The sequence below is a fragment of the Schistocerca nitens genome, chromosome 6 (assembly GCF_023898315.1).
Source record: "Schistocerca nitens isolate TAMUIC-IGC-003100 chromosome 6, iqSchNite1.1, whole genome shotgun sequence".
Lineage (NCBI taxonomy): Eukaryota > Metazoa > Arthropoda > Insecta > Orthoptera > Acrididae > Schistocerca > Schistocerca nitens.
In genome coordinates this window covers 302,529,748-302,546,837 of record NC_064619.1, presented here as the reverse complement: position 1 = coordinate 302,546,837, position 17,090 = coordinate 302,529,748, and the positions used below count along the sequence as shown (strand labels likewise).

Here is a 17,090-nt window from a genome sequence, read left to right as displayed (position 1 = left end):
CTATGCCGCGTCGTTCAAAAAAACGGCATGGATTATTTTCCAATTACATTGTGCTTCTTCGCTGCATTGATGAAAGTATCTGGTTGACCACTTTCAGTGCAAAGGTTTTAAATATCCCCCTTATAGCGTCGGACTTCACCCCGAGGTACTCCCTACTTTTCCAAAATTGATAGACGTTTTGTCTCAGATCAATTTCACTCATTTTATTAATGTTGATAACTACTGTTTCTTCAGCAAATGAACCATTTTTAATAGATTCTACATTGATTCACTGTGAAACACGTATGTTCTTTGTCGTTAGAAATTTTAACTTCAATATATACATGGTGTTTCCGTTAGAATGTGAAAAAATGTAGCACGACATAGGGAATGCGCCACTGAATAACTTTAGATAGGAAAGCTGGGGTCGGAGAAGCCAGCTTAAGGAGGTATGGAAGTACATTATGTGATCAAAAGTATTCAAATACCCCCAAAAACATACGTTTTTCATATTAGGTGCATTGTGCTGCCACCTACTGCCAGGTACTCCATATCAGCGACCTTAGTCGTCATGAGACATCGTGATAGAGAAGAATGCGGCTCCGCGGAACTCACAGACTTCGAACATGGACAGGTGATTGGGTGTCATACGTCTGTACGCGAGATTTCCACACTCCTAAGCATCCCTAGGTCCATTGTTTCCAATGTGATAGTGAAGTGGAAACGTAAAGGGGCATGTACAGCATAAAGGTGTACAAGCCGACCTCGTCTGTTGACTGACAGAAACCGCCGACAGTTGAAGAGAGTCGTAATGTGTAATAGGCAGACATCTATCCAGACCATCACACAGGAATTCCAAACAGCATCAGGAGCCACTGCAAGTACTATGATAGTTAGGCGGGAGGTGAGAAAACTTGGATTTCATGGTCGAGTGGCTGCTCATAAACCACACATCACGCCGGTAAACCGAGCGAGGTGGGGCAGTGGTTAGCACACTCGACTCGCATTCGGGAGGATGACGGTTCAATCCCGCGTCCGGCCATCCTGATTTAGGTTTTCCGTGATTTCCCTAAATCGCTTCAGGCAAATGCTGGGATGGTTTCTTTCACAGGACACGGCCGACTTCTTTCCCCATCCTTCCCTAATCCGACGAGACCGATGACCTCGCTGTTTGGTCTCTTCCCCCAAGTCAATCCAATCTAATGACGCCGGTAAATGCCAAACGATGCCTCGCTTGGTGTAAGGAGGGTAAACATTGGACGATTGAACAGTGGAAAACCGTTGTGTGGAGCGATGAATCATGGTACACAATGTGGCGATCCCATGGCAGGCTGTGGGTATGACGAATGCCCGATGAACGTCATCTCCAAGCTTGTGTAGTGCCAACAGTGAAATTCGGAGGCGGTGGTGTTAAGGTGTGGTCGTGTTTCTCATGGAGGGGGCTGACACCCCTTGTTGTTTGCGTGGCACTATCACAGCACTGGCCTACATCGATGTTTTAAGCACCTTCTTGCCTCACACTGTTGAAGAGCAATTCGGAGATGGCGACTGCATCTTTCAACACGATCGAGCACCTATTCATAATGCACGGGCTGTGGCGGAGTGGTTACACGACAATAATATCCCTGTAATGGACTGGCCTGCACAGAGTCCTGACCTGAATCCTATAGAACACCTTTGGCATGTTTTGGAACGCCGACTTCGTGTCTGGCTTCACCGACGAACATCGACATCTCTCCTCAGTGCAGCACTCCGTGAAGAATGGGCTTCCATTCCCCAGGAAACCTTCCTGCAGCTGATTGACATATCAGAAAGCTTTCATCAAGGCTAAGGGTGGGCCAACACCATATTGAATTCCAGCATTACCGATGGAGGGCGCCACAAACTTATAAGTAATTTTCAGCCAGGTGTCCGGATACATTTGATCGCATGGTGTAAATTTGTCTACCGCTTTGTCTAGCATCACTGTCTTCCAACTTATTTATAACTAACACGTTCACATGTTTACACGTACTGTGCTGTTTATTTACATTTACATTCTTTATTTCCTGAAGGAGACAAGGAGGATGATCCTGATTACCAAGAAGTCATGATACAGGTTTTGTTTACTTTTCCTGTCCATCAGGTAACTTTGTTGTACCGTATTTACATTGTGCCATGACAGAACGTGCTGTGAATCAATGTCATACCTATTCCTACGCTGTGCTTTTCAGAGACGTACAATGCAATAGGATGGAGCAATACCGGTACAGTATTTCCCGGTCACTGGATTGGGGAAGTCCTATTCCATGGCCTGCGAGGTCACCTGGCCTGAATCCCTTTGATTATTTGCTATTGGTATATCCAAAGTCACTTGTGTATGAGACTCCAGTGGGTAAGGAGATGGAAGTAGCTGCCAGAATTGTAGCTGCCTGTGATGTGATCCGAAACACACCAGGGATATTTATAGGGTGCGTCAGAATTCTTCCTAACTGGAAGAGTGCAGAAAGTTGAAATAAGTAGTTCTCGTAACATGCAAAGATCAGCACATTCCTCAAACTGGGGAACTATCAAGAATGGGGTTCCACAAGGGTCAGTCTTGGGTCCTTTGTTGTTCTTATTATATATTAATGACTTGCCATTCTATATTCATGAAGAGGCAGAGTTAGTTCTCTTTGCTGATGATACAAGTATAGTAATCACACCTGACAAACAAGAATTAACTGATGAAATTGTCAATACTGTCTTTCAGAAAATTACTAAGTGGTTCCTTGTAAACGGACTCTCACTGAATTTTGATAAGACACAGTACATACAGTTCCGTACAGTGAATGGTATGACGCCATTAATAAATATAGACCTTATAGCTAAGGTAGAATATTCCAAATTTTTAGGTGTGTCCATTGATGAGAGATTAAATTGGAAGAAACACATTGATGATCTGCTGAAACGTTTGAGTTCAGCTACTTATGCAATAAGGGTCATTGCAAATTTTGGTGATAAACATCTTAGTAAATTAGCTTACTACGCCTATTTTCACTCATTGCTTTCATATGGCATCATATTTTGGGGTAATTCATCACTGAGGAATAAAGTATTTATTGCACAAAAGCGTGTAATCAGAATAATAGCTGGAGTCCACCCAAGATCATCCTGCAGACATTTATTTAAGGATCTAGGGATATTCACAGTAGCTTCTCAGTATATATACTCTCTTATGAAATTTGTTATTAACAACCAAACCCAATTCAAAAGTAATAGCAGTGTGCATAACTACAATACTAGGAGAAAGGATGATCTTCACTATTCAAGAGTAAATCTAACTTTGGCACAGAAAGGGGTGAATTGTACTGGCACTAAAGTCTTTGGTCACTTACCAAATAGTATCAAAAGTCTGACAGATAACCAACAAGTATTTAAGAAGAAATTAAAAGAATTTCTGAATGACAACTCCTTCTACTCCATAGAGGAATTTTTAGATATAAATTAAGAAAAAAAAGAAAAAAATATTAAAAAAATAAAAATAAAAAATAAAGAAAAACAAAAAACACAAAAAAATAAAGTTGTTATATTAACTTAAGTATGTTGTTAAATTAACCTAATTATGTCATGTATTGGAAAATTCGACTCGTTCCACATCATTACGAAATATCGTATTCATGATCCATGGAACTAGTATTAATCTAATCTAATCTAATCTAATCTAATCTAATCTGATGTCACACTTGCATTGAGGTTGATGGCCATCAGTTTCAGCACATTTTGTGTGATACGGTACAAATGTGTCAGTGATGTTACTTGCAGTTAACTAATGTAAATAAAAAAGTACATAGTGCTGTAATTTAATTCCTACTATCTCCTTAAGCGGACTTCCCAGACCCCTACCTCAACTTCATCAGTAGAGCATCCTCTATGTCCTGTTAAATTTTCGCAGGCCCTTACGGAAACACCCTGTGTATTGCTTGCAGCTTACCACTTCAAAATTACTTAAGACCAAGATCGCAATCGTAGAAATTCTAATAAATACACAACATAATAAAGAAAATTGAAGCACACAGAAATGAAGGAGGAAAATAAATGGAACTTCAGGTGTAGAGAGTGTAAGTGATACTATTTCAGTAATTGCAAAGTCGAATCAAATTTGCATAGAACATGGCAGTTTCGGCCCATTCATCGATATGACGTTGCACCCACTCTGCCCTAGATGCATGGACTGATTCATCTACGAAGGTTTTCGTATAGCTGCTGTAGTCTGGTGCAATCTGAGCCACAACTGTTGTAACTGGTCCGTGATTCCTGGATACTGACACTGGGGCAGACTTGACATCCTGTCTGGTCTCACACATATCCTGTCAGTGGCAGAAGTCGGGATCTTTCTAGCCGTGGGAGAACCTCAACATAACCCAAACAGTTCAAAGGGACACCTGCCAGTTGTAGGCGAATGTTGTACTGTTGAAAAATGAGACGGCCGCGCGGGGTAGCCGCGTGGTCTAGGGCATCTTGTCACGGTCCGCGTGGCTACCCCTCGCCGGAGGTTCGCGTCCTCCCTCGTGCATGGGTGTGTGTGTTTTGTCCATAGCGTAAGTTAGTTTAAGTTAGATTAAGTAGTGTGTACGCTTAGGGATCGATGACCTAAGCAGTTTAGTCCCATAAGATGTCACCACAATTTTTTAAAACTGACACCTTGATACTGTCATGTGGGAGGTAACACATAAGAAAGCAGAACGTCCATGACATGGCGCGGTGCCATTAGAGCAGCCTCAGTCATTACCAGCTTTCTATCACATCTGAAGTCATACCCGATGGCTCCAGGCACTAACGCCACGCCGGAAGTAACGCCACTCTCCAAAACATTGGACGAATGTGACATCGCCCCATGTCACCGCTTTACTCACCGAGGATAATAATAACATAATGCGACACTACTCGTCGGCAGTCCATGCTCCCTGCCACGGAAAAAAAAAATGGTTCAAATGGCTCTGAGCACTGTGGGACTTAACATTTGAGGTCATCAGTCCCCTAGACTTAGAACTACGTAAACCTAACTAACCTAAGGACATCAGACACATCTATGCCCGAGGCAGGATTCGAACTTGCAACCGCAGCAGTAACGCGGTTCCGGACAAGAGCCTAGAACCACACGGTCACAGCGGCCGGCTCCCGTGCCACGAAAGCACCCTGACGACAGCCTACTGTGCCTTAGCCCGGTTGCTGCTAGTCTCTGATGAATGGAGCGAGATCACACGGAATGTTACACGTCGTTCATCAATTGTTCTAGGATGGCAGGCACAAATGTGAAGAGCTTACACTGACGGGCAGTACGGCCATCCTCCCTTGTGGTGGTCACCTTGATGACGAATATACTTGTCCTCCAGTTCTCATGCAGTCCAACACTGAGCCACTGTCACATTCGAATGCGCCCAAATGTGTATGTTTCGTGGTTCAACCAGCTGTTCAAATAGAGACCCACAGTCAGGCTCCTTTCAAACTCTGTCATATAACCATAACGCTGTCTCACGAGTATGCGTCATCTCCGTGTCCTTCACAGCGAGCACTCATCATATATCCTAAGAGGCCTGATAACAAAACTAAACACGAACAACACTGATGCATTCTGGTGGCCGTTCTACCTTTCATAAAAAATTGAAACTCTTATCATTTTCATACCCGCCGATGGCGTCAGGTAGCACAGTACAGCAGGTGACAAAAATGACTTCTTTGAAATAATCTGAACAGTTCTTATATTTACTCAGCGGTTCTGTACTGCAAGACAATCTATAGTTTACAAAATTGTGGCTGGCTCTGAGGACTACGGGACTTAACTGCTGTGGTCATCAGTCCCCTAGAACTCAGAACTACTTAAACCTAACTAACCTAAGGACATCACACACATCCATGCCCGAGGCAGGATTCGAACCTGCGACCGTAGCGGTCGCGCGGTTCCAGACTGAAGCGCCTAGAACCGCTCGGCCACTCCGGCCGGCAGTACAAAATTGTCTGTCTCCTTGTAGGTTCAAATGACTCTGAGCACTATGGGACTTAAAATCTGAGGTCATCAGTCCCCTAGAACTACTTAAACCTATTTAACCTAAGGACATCACACACATCCAAGCCCGAGGCAGGATTCGAACCTGCGACCGTAGCGGTTGCTCGGTTCCAGACTGAAGCGTCTACAAGCGCTCGGCCACCGCGTCCGGGTCTCCTTGTAGCTTCCTGTAGTTAAATGATAAAACTTTTGTAGTTAGCACCATTAATTACATACCCTGTGTAGTACAACAATTCTACTATCAGAAACTGATACAAAATTTTGAAAATTTTACAGATGCCGAAGTTGTGCGTTTGAACGAAATTTATATTTTTATTTTGAATTATATAATAATCCGAAGTAAGTATTAGGAGCTGTAAGACAGTTTTACCAGCAGTAAGGGAGGAAAGTTGATGATGATGTTTGGCTTGTGGGGCGCTCAATGTCACGAACGATGATGATGAAATCATGAGGACAACGCAAACACCCAGCCCCCGGCCAGAGAAAATCCCCAACCAGGCCGGGAATCGAACCCGGGACCCAGTGAGCCAGAGTCAGCGACCCTAGCCACTAGACCACGAGCTGCGGACGGGGAGGAAAGTAGGTAGTAGACATACAACAGTAGACTTATGGGCACTCATTGGGAGCAGCTTAAGTTAACCGTTTCGAAGTAAAAGTCATCGAATCAACTACTTATTTTTTATTGATTAGAACAAATTACATATCTCGAAGGAGTTTCCGTAAAATAAGTATGCAAATTCATACAGTAAACAAGAGAATGGAGTGAAGGAATGTGAGCGCTCAGTGTCTTAGACTCCAGAAGCTTGCTGGATCCAGGATCGCAGGTTGGCGACGTTGGCGTAGACGCCGGGGTAGTCGGCCTCGGCGCAGCCGTGACCGAAGGAGACGATGCCCACCTGGGTGGAGCCGGACACCAGAGGACCGCCGCTGTCTCCTCCGCACGAGTCCTTGCCGCCTCCGTTCACTCCTGCGCAGATCATGCGGCTGGTGATGCCGCCGTAAGCGCCGTTGCACGAGTTGCGGTCGACGATCTGGACGGTGACCGCCTGCAGAACGTCGGCTGCGCTGCCGTCCTCGGACGTCAGGCCCCAGCCGGTGACTGTGACAGAGGTCCCAGCAGAGGGCTCTGAGGAGGCCAGGCTGACGGCTTGCACGTTGGTGCCGAAGCTGAAGGCGTTCGAGACTTGCACCACGCAGACGTCGTAATCGTAGTCCCCGTAGTCCCCGTGGATGTAGCCGTTTGCTACACTGTGGACGGTACCACCGCTACCTCTGTTGGAGGTGCCAGAACGAAGATGCATTTGGCCTATGGCGAATCCATCCACACAGTGGGCTGCGGAGAGGGCCCAGTTGTTGCTGATGATGGAGGCGCCGCACATGTAGTTGGCGCTAATGGGGGAAGAACAAGTTTTATTAATACTGCTGCTTAAAAGTTTGATGTTACAATCAGTAACTGCGTTATACAGTTCACTGAAGAATTACTATGGTAACAGTTAGAAGACACTGTTATCCTACCCAGAGAAGTCAAAGGGCGTAGATTAGATCTGTGGGAAGAGTTACAAATTTTTAAACATCTAGAGCTCAAGGATGGTAATATACTGAACGACCAGTTGAACCTTGCTTCTAGACAATTTTTCGAAGGCTTTAAACCTGTACTGTTTATGGTATAACATTAATGCTGGTAACCTTAGTGGTCTATTTTCTCAGGAAGCTATGATGCACCTTCAATGCTTTAAACTCACTACCCTTTATGTAATGTGGTTTTCTCACGATGTATGGCTGCCACTACATCGGCCCTTATGTGATTTTGTCTGGCTCTAAAACGTTGATTCCCTGCGAATGTGTATTAACTGGATTGTGTACCAGGGTTCGTAATTCTGTCTTAAGAGCCAGTATTCTCAATTTTAAAGTTCTGACATATATACCGTTTTTGGGCTTCACTAATATAGTAATGTAATTTCTATATTTTGGCTGTATTTGCCACTGTGCGTAACTCTCTCGGCGTAAGCGCCACCTGCCTTTTTGATGTGTAACTACATTAATTGTAGGCTCCCATACTGTTATAATGGGAGTGTTAAACGCCTTCCTTCTTTTTATTGTTACTTTATCTAAGGACGTTATTAATACTGATAATTTACACGTTGCTTTTGTACGCCATGGTTCGCGCCATGAGCGCGACCTGCCCTGGTCGCAGAGTAACTATGCTGGCCGATTACACTCAGTCGGTTGTGAGCTCTGCAAGATCCATGTACTAATATATATTTACGTGACAAACCCTAATTCTAGGGCTAAATTTTAATTTTGACAAATGGATCTATGCCGACACTTGTAAAAACGGCGATGGTACATTAGTCGTTACTAATGTAAAATTGTAAGTACCAGTCGTCGTTCTCATATTTCTGTAATGCAAGAGCTCTCTGATTTGTGTTAAAATCTATTCTTGACTTGAGTTTCATACTTTTCCAATGTAAGCTATGATGTTCATTGCCCTTAGGCCACCTTCTGAAGAAGACAAATTTACATTTGTCGAAACCTAGGTAAAGAATTCTAAATCCATTGCAGCTGGTCGGCTGTTTATAATTTTATTAATTACTATGATATCTCTTACAAAATATCATGTATGCACAACGGAACACATAGTTTACCCCTTGCAGACACTGAGTAGGAATGTCTATGCAGTGTACTTTGCGCATTGCGCATGTGACTAACATCAAACCGAAACAGTCACGTAGTCTATGTACTATGGTGAGTCAAATGAAAATCTTAAATTTGCAATAACAAATCGAAATTTCGCGCCTTTATCCTGTAAGTTGGTAAGCGTGCTACAAACAGCGTGCAGAATGGCTTGTCGGTGGCAGCATAGTGCAGACGCACACACACCGTCGCAGTATCAGTATAAAGATGCCCCCCCACTAGCGACTTGCACCAGGGAAGAATAGCGCTCTGTTATTCGGTTTTTGCGTAGTGAAGGTGTGAAACCTATTGAAATTCATAGACGAATGAAGGTTCACAGCAGCAAGTCTACCAATTGAGTAGGAAGTTCGCAAATGGTGTGAGTTCAGTGGAAGATGCTCCGCGTCCAGGTCAGGCACAACGAATTGTGACTCCACAGAACATTGCAGCAGTTGAAGCCATAGTGAAGGAAAACCGCCGAGTGACACTGAATGACATTGCAGCATGTTTACAGATTAGTCATGGGTCAGCACACCACATTGTGCATGATGTGCTCCAGTTTCACAAAGTGTCTGCAAGTTGGGTGCCACGGCAGCTGACTCCCGAAATGAGAGAACGACGTGTTGATGCTTGTGAAGAACTTCTTCAGCGCCTTGAACGAGAAGGTGATGGCTTCGTTGCAAGAATCGTTACGGGGGACGAAACGTGGGTTCACTTTCACCAACCGGAAACGAAGAGAGCGAGCAAGGAATGGCGCCATTCCTCATCACCAAAACCAAAGAAGTTTCTAACAGAACCAGATTTTCATATGTTTGGACCACTCAAAGACGCAATTGGAGGAAAGAAGTTCCATTCTGATGAAGAGGTACGCCACTCGGTGCATGAGTGGTCGCGCAGACTACAAAAAGATTTTTTTTTCTAAAGGAATTTATGCGCTTTGTAAGTGCTGGAGGACTTGCATTGAACGTGGGGGAGATTATTTTGAAAAGTGATACAGCTTTGTACCACTTCTGCACAATAAATAATATTTTTAAAAATATTTAAGGTTTTCATTTGACTCACCCTCGTACTAGGTGATTCAAAGGTGATGGCCCACGCGACAAAACCTATATTGGTGATTCAATAGACTTGGCCCATAGAACAGAGTCGTATTCAGGGATATGACAGGAACGATCATTAGTAGCAAAAAAGTCAAGTAAACATGTGCCCTAAATGGCATACCTTAAGAGCTATGAGTACTCCATCTTCGATATTGTGAAAGAGATCTCTTCTACTGCAAGCTCTTTGCTTTCCGTATTTCGGGAAGTGGTAGTACGGACCAAAACAAGACAAAAAGTCTAGCAGACATGGGCTGTGAAGCGCATACCTTAAGAGTTATGAGGACTTGTTTGTCTTGACTGCTGTGAAACACATGTCTTTTACTCAACAAGTGCTCGTAGTATGCACTTTACAGCCAATGTTTACTAGACTTTTTTTCTTGTTCTCTCACTGTGGAAAGTAATAAGCACGTGTTCGTCTTCGCTACTGTGAAACACATATCTTCTATAGAGCAATTTTAGGACATGGTGTAAAAAAGATCTGAGGATGGTCATTAAGGACTGAAACCGGCCATCGTCTAAAGAACTGATATTTTCATCAAAGACTAGAATAAAAAACATTTGACAGTTTTGGATCACTGTTTGCAAACGCGACTATGTAGCAGTTGGTAATCCATCCAAGTGATTCCCAAGACCGACAGCGCTTAACTTCGGTGATCTCACGGGAATCGATGTTAACGCTGGGGCAGAGCCGTTGGCACAGTATGATACAGTCTGTTGTAATACTCAGAATGCTTCAGAAAACAGAGGATATACAGGGTGTTACAAAAAGGTAGGGCCAAACTTTCAGGAAACATTCCTCACACACAAATAAAGAAAAGATGTTATGTGGACATGTGTCCTGAAACGCTTAATTTCCATGTTAGAACTCATTTTAGTTTCGTCAGTATGTACTGTACTTCCTCGATTCACCGCCAGTTGGCCCAATTGAAGGAAGGTAATGTTGACTTCGGTGCTTGTGTTGACATGCGACTCATTGCTCTACAGTACTAGCATCAAGCACATCAGTACGTAGCATCAACAGGTTAGTGTTCATCACGAACGTGGTTTTGCAGTCAGTGCAATGTTTACAAATGCGGAGTTGGTAGATGCCCATTTGATGTATGGATTAGCACGGGGCAATAGCCGTGGCGCGGTACCTTTGTATCGAGACAGATTTCCAGAACGGTGGTGTCCCGACAGGAAGACGTTCGAAGCAATTGATCGGCGTCTTAGGGAGCACGGGACATTCCAGCCTATGACTCGTGACTGGGGAAGACCTAGAACGACGACACCTGCAATGGACGAGGCAATTCTTCGTGCAGTTGACGATAACCCTAATGTCAGCGCCAGAGAAGTTGCTGCTGTACAAGGTAACGTTGACCACGTCACTGTATGGGGAGTGCTACGGGAGAAACAGTTGTTTCCGTACCATGTACAACGTGTGCAGGCACTATCGGCACCTGATTGGCCACGGGTACACTTCTGCGAATGGTTCATCCAACAATGTGTCAATCCTCATTTCAGTGCAAATGTTCTGTTGCTGTGTGTTTCCATTCCATGATTAATGTGATTTGAAGAGAAGTAACAAAATGAGATCTAACATGGAAAGTAAGCGTGTCCGGACACATGTCCACATTACGTATTTTCTTTCTTTGTGTGCGAGGAATGTTTCCTGAAAGTTTGGCCGTACCTTTTGTAACACCATGTATAATAAGTTTTATCAAAGTTTTGATGATCATAGAAAGAGTTGGTTTTGGGTTTGGATTTCGTCCTATATCGTGGACAGACGTCATCTGCATGGCATACTACAAAAAAGTACGTGTATAACAACATATTGAAGAGAGGTAGCAAGTTATGCCTGTTGCACTAGAACTCACATGGTAAAGTAGAGCTGCCACGGGTACTGTGAGATGCTGACAGAGGAACCACCGATGATCCGGCCATCCAGACGAGGCCTCCAGGGTTTGCTCCCCTGGATGGGCTTCACCAGGGGAGAAGTAGCGGCGCCACAGAGGGCCACCGCCAAGAGCACAACCAAACCAGTCCGAAACATTTCTGCAGCCGTGCCTGATCCCACTGGCTACCTTGCACGCTTATATACGAGTCAGAATCTCGCTTCGTGACGTCGAAGCGAATAATTTCATTCAGCTGTCCCTGGTGGGGGCCGTTTCGCAACGCACCCGCATTGGAAAAGGATGTTCTGATAAGAAGAGAAGAGACTGATGCTTCATCATACGTAGCGAGGGTCAAAGTACCTTGAAACACCGATAATTAGTCACATTCGTGGACTTCAGTGACCTGATGCAATAAACATCGGGAACTTGTATGTTAACTGGTGCTTCGAAATGTATCGCTTAGCTACACTTGTCAGTTTAGTTGCCGTGAATGACAGTATGATGACATTTTATCCAGTGCACCATTTGCTTCATTATACAGGGTGAGTTACCTAACATTGCCGCTGGATATATTTCGTAAACCACATCAAATACCGACGAATCGATTCCACAGACTGAACGTGAGGAGAGGGGCTAGTGTAATTGGTTAATACAAACCATAAAAAATGCACGGAAGTATGTTTTTTAACACAAACCTACGTTTTTTTAGATGGAACCCCGTTAGTTTTGTTAGCACATGTGAACATATAAACAAATACGTAATCAGTGCCGTTTGTTGCATTGTAAAATGTTAATTACATCCGGAGATATTGTAACCTAAAGTTGACGCTTGAGTACCACTCCTCCGCTGTTCGATCGTGTGTATCGGAGAGCACCGAATTACGTAGGGATCCAAAGGGAACGGTGATGGACCTTAGGTACAGAAGAGACTGGAAGAGCACATTACGTCCACATGCTAACACCTTTTTATTGGTCTTTTTCACTGACGCACATGTACATTACCATGAGGGGTGGGGTAAACGTAAACATGTGGTTTCCGTTTTCAGTTACGAAGTGGAATAGAGTGTGTCCCAATGGAAACGCGTCGACGTATGTGGTATCAGCATGATGGTGCACCTGCACATTCCGCAGTTAACACTAGGCTGACCCTTGACAGGATGTTCGATGGGCGTTTCATAGGACGTGGAGGAAGCATAAATTGGCCAGCCCGTTCTCCTGATCTTACACCTCTGGACTTCTTTCTCTGGGGTACCTTAAAGGAGAATATGTACCGTGATGTGCCTACAACCCCAGAGGATATGAAACAACGTATTGTGGCAGCCTGCGGCGACATTACACCAGATGTACTGCGGCGTGTACGACATTCATTACGCCAGAGATTGCAATTGTGTGCAGCAAATGATGGCCACCACATTGAACATCTATTGGCCTGACATGTCGGGACACACTCTATTCCACTCCGTAATTGAAAACGGAAACCACGTGTGTACGTGTACCTCACCCCTCATGGTAATGTACATGTGCGTCAGTGAAATAGACCAATAAAAAGGTGTTAGCATGTGGACGTAATGTGCTCTTCCAGTCTCTTCTGTACCTAAGGTCCATCACCGTTCCCTTTGGATCCCTACGTAATTCGGTGCTCTCCGATACACACGATCGAACAGCGGAGGAGTGGTACTCAAGCGTCAACTTTAGGTTACAATATCTCCGGATGTAATTAACATTTTACAATGCAACAAACGGCACTGATTACGTATTTGTTTATATGTTCACATGTGCTAACAAAACTAACGGGGTTCCATTTAAAAAAAACGTAGGTTTGTGTTAAAAAACATACTTCCGTGCATTTTTGTATGGTTTGTATTAAACAATTACACTAGCCCCTCTTCTCACGTTCGGTCTGTGGAATCGGTTCGTCAGTATTTGATGTGGTTTACGAAATATATCCAGCGGTAACGTTAGGTGACTCACCCTGTATATTATTTATATTTTTTGTCGCTGTAGGTATCCAGCGATACAGCGATTGTACTCGATTGTTCGAAGTGGATTTGTTACTACTACGGCAAGTTGTTCATCCAAGCGTCATATCAGTTATTGATATAAGGATGGGTACATCGCGTAGCCCGTCTCTTTGCGAATCGTATGAACTCTACCTTGTGTGTGTTTTCAAGTTTTGTTAATTGAAGATCTCGGCTATGAATAATAGTAGGAAATAGTCGATGAGAAACAATTTTATGTAAAATGTGGTAAGTGATGTGCTTATTCATTTCAGGCGATAAAACGAGAAATGGCAGTTATGTATCTAATTGCAGATTGTCGCTAAGGGCAACTTTGTCAGGATGTCTGCATATAAACAGTGGTAAGTGCCGAAAACATGGGTGCCAGTAGTAGTAACACGTGCGGTGTTCGTGCCAGTAGAATGCTTTTCGGGGCTACTTGTACGAATTGGATTGGATTGTTTGGGGGAAGAGACCAAACAGCGAGGTCATCGGTCTCATCGGATTAGGGAAGGACAGGGAAGGAAGTCGGCCGTGCCCTTTCAAAGGAACCATCCCGGCATTTGCCTGGAGCGATTTAGGGAAACCACGGAAAACCTAAATCAGGATGGCCGGACGCCTTGTACGGATCTGAGGATAATGTGAACAGCTACGACTCAGATAAAGATAAAGATAATTATGTTCCCGAATACAAATGTGCTTCGAAAGTTGTTGCTAAACACGTAAATGAGAATATTTATTTTCTTGAATGTTAGATATGTTGTAGGAGGATCTATTCTGAGCACCTATCTAGCAACTTTTCGTGCGACGGCCGCAAGACGCTGAGAAAATAGATGTTGAAGTTTTATGCGTACCTCCTCCCAGGCCTCTAACGCTACACAGGTTTCGAGCAAACGAAAGTAGCGAACAACTAAGGTTCACAGCTTAATGTGGGCGGTACAGATTAAAATACCTTTTGTTTTTCAATTTCATCGTACAGAACATCTTTAAATAGTACATGTCATGCAAAATTATTGAAGACTAGTCATCTTCGCCGTAGTAACTTCATTAATAAATCATTCATTACTGCAAAAAATTTTTCACGTTCCAGGTATTTCGACACTTTACGATAAAATCTCTGTAGGTGAAGGAAAAGCATACACCTACCCCGTAAAAATTATTTCACTCAGTTGTACTCCACTTGGCCAACCCTGTAAGATTATTTTTACAGGAAGGATAAAATTCAAAATACTCCCAACATGCTAAAGGCTAATGGAAAAATCGCTTCAAGGGAAGATTCTATAAAAAACGTCAGTTTAGTGCACTTGATCAAATATTCGTGGTTCGCATCGGCGTTAATCGAAATAAGAACAATCTTTTTGAATTTTTTCCAGTATCGCTTCTGAAAATCCATGTGCCTGGAAAGCAGCAGCTTTCATTAAATGTGGGTGGTGCTCTACAAATTTGCTCTCCGGTTGCCTCTTTATACAAACTGATATTCATAGAGGTACCGACTGAAAATGCAGAACTGAAGACTTTGGCGACCGAAGGACAAGTGTGTGATGTTGCAGCACAACTTCACCTCGTAGCTGACAAGAATAGTAAACAGGGGACATGTCGATACCAGGGCATACAGTCTTTGCGGATTTCGTTCCATGTACTCAGCCGAATTATTCCTCGCAGACAGGCAGGTGAACAATATATACATCACAATATTTTAGAGAGGACGCGTAGTTGGATTCAAAGAAGGCAGTTGGAATAATCGGTGAATCGCTCGACATTTGAATGATGACACTATTCGGCGATATTGGCAGGAATGGGTGAACCACGGCCGAATTCAGCGCCAAGAAGGAAGCTGTCGGAACGAGAGGATCGATCAGTCATCATGGAGGCACTCACAGCCTCAGAATCATCATTATCACCGAACCGACGGGCAACTGGTGTTTCAGTGACCACGAGGACCATTAATAGGCGGCTCACAGAAAGGGGCCTGACTTCACGGCATCCCTTGTGCAGACCACCATTGACCTCTGTACACTAACAAGCCCTTTTGCAGTGGTGTGGAGCGCATTCGGCATGGAATCTCACTGAATGCAGTAAAATTGTCTTCAGTGATAATTTTTGCTTAAAACTGAGCCCCGATGACCATCGAAGAGGTGTCTGGTGATACCCGGACAGTGGTGGGATACAAACCTCGCTGTTGCCCGATATACGGCCCGACAACCAGTTGTAATGGATTGGGGTGCCATTCGTTTTCATAGCAGGACCACTTTGGTTGTCATCTGCGGCAGCCTTTCGGCACAGCGATACGTCGACGATACTCCATGCTCAGTTTTGTTACCCTTCATGGAAAGCCATCGATCTTGGCCTACATTTCAGCAATATAATGCTCACACACACACACACACTCAGAGAGTTTCTACAGCTTGTCTTCATCCTTACCAAACCCTACCTTGGATCTCTCCCCAATAAAAAGTTTGGAGCATTCTCGACAGGGCCCTGCCACCAACCCGGGATTTTGACGGTCTAAAGAGACAGTTGGACAGAATTTGGCACGATAACACTCAGGAAAACATCCAACAACTCTAACAATCGGTGACAAGCCGAGTAAATGCTTGCATGAGGGGCAGAGGTGGACCAAAGTAGTACCGACTTGTTCAACTTCTGACGCTCTTTCTCTTTAATGTTGTTGTTGTTGTGGTCTTCAGTCCAGAGACTGGTTTGATGCAGCTCTCTATGCTACTCTCTCCTGTACAAGCTTCTTCATCTCCAAGTATCTACTGAAACTGACATCATTCTGAATCTGCTTAGTGTATTCATCTCTTGGTCTCCCTCTACGCTTTTTACCCTCCACGCTGCCCTCCAATACTAAATTGGTGATCCCTTGATGCCTCAGAACATGTCCTACCAACCGATCCCTTCTTCTAGTCAAGTTATGCCACCAGCATTCTTCTGTAGCACCACATTTCGAAAGCTTCTATTCTCTTCTTGTCTAAACTATTTATCGTCCACGTTTCACTTCCATACATGGCTACACTCCATACAAATACTTTCAGAAACGACTTCCTGACACTTAAATCTATACTCGATGTTAACAAATTTCTCTTCTTCAGAAACGCTTTCCTTGCCATTGCCAGTCTACATTTTATATCCTCTCTACTTCAACCATCATCAGTTATTTTACTCCCTAAATAGCAAAACTCCTTTACTACTTTAAGTGTCTCATTTCCTAATCTAATTCCCACAACATCACCCGACTTAATTCGACTACATTCCATTATCCTTGTTTTGCTTTTGTTGATGTTCATCTTATATCCTCCTTTCAAGACACTATCCATTCCGTTCAACTGCTCTTCCAAGTCCTTTGCTGTCTCTGATAGAATTACAGTGTCATCGGCGAACCTCAAACTTTTTATTTCTTCTCCATGGATTTTAATACCTACTCCGAATTTTTCATTTGTTT

At 43.8% G+C, this 17,090-nt stretch overlaps 1 protein-coding gene across 1 annotated transcript; it reads right to left on the bottom strand.

Moving 5' to 3' along the window:
* Window positions 1–6,668: 6,668 nt before the first annotated feature.
* On the bottom strand, window positions 6,669–11,818 carry LOC126262845 (trypsin alpha-3-like). The gene is made up of 2 exons (XM_049959710.1): window positions 11,634–11,818; window positions 6,669–7,393 (listed from the first exon to the last, which is right to left on the bottom strand). The coding sequence occupies exons 1-2, from the start codon at window positions 11,807–11,809 to the stop codon at window positions 6,793–6,795; spliced, it is 777 nt and encodes a 258-aa protein (XP_049815667.1). The 5' UTR covers window positions 11,810–11,818; the 3' UTR covers window positions 6,669–6,792.
* Window positions 11,819–17,090: the final 5,272 nt, after the last annotated feature.

Bases quoted from the DNA above. Each gene is read 5' to 3' on its own strand.
- LOC126262845 (XM_049959710.1), bottom strand. From the start codon at position 11,809: ATGTTTCGGACTGGTTTGGTTGTGCTCTTGGCGGTGGCCCTCTGTGGC. The intron at 7,394-11,633 runs GTGAGTTCTAGT...TTCCCCCATTAG, and splicing joins TGGCAGCTCTACTTTACCAT to CGCCAACTACATGTGCGGCG.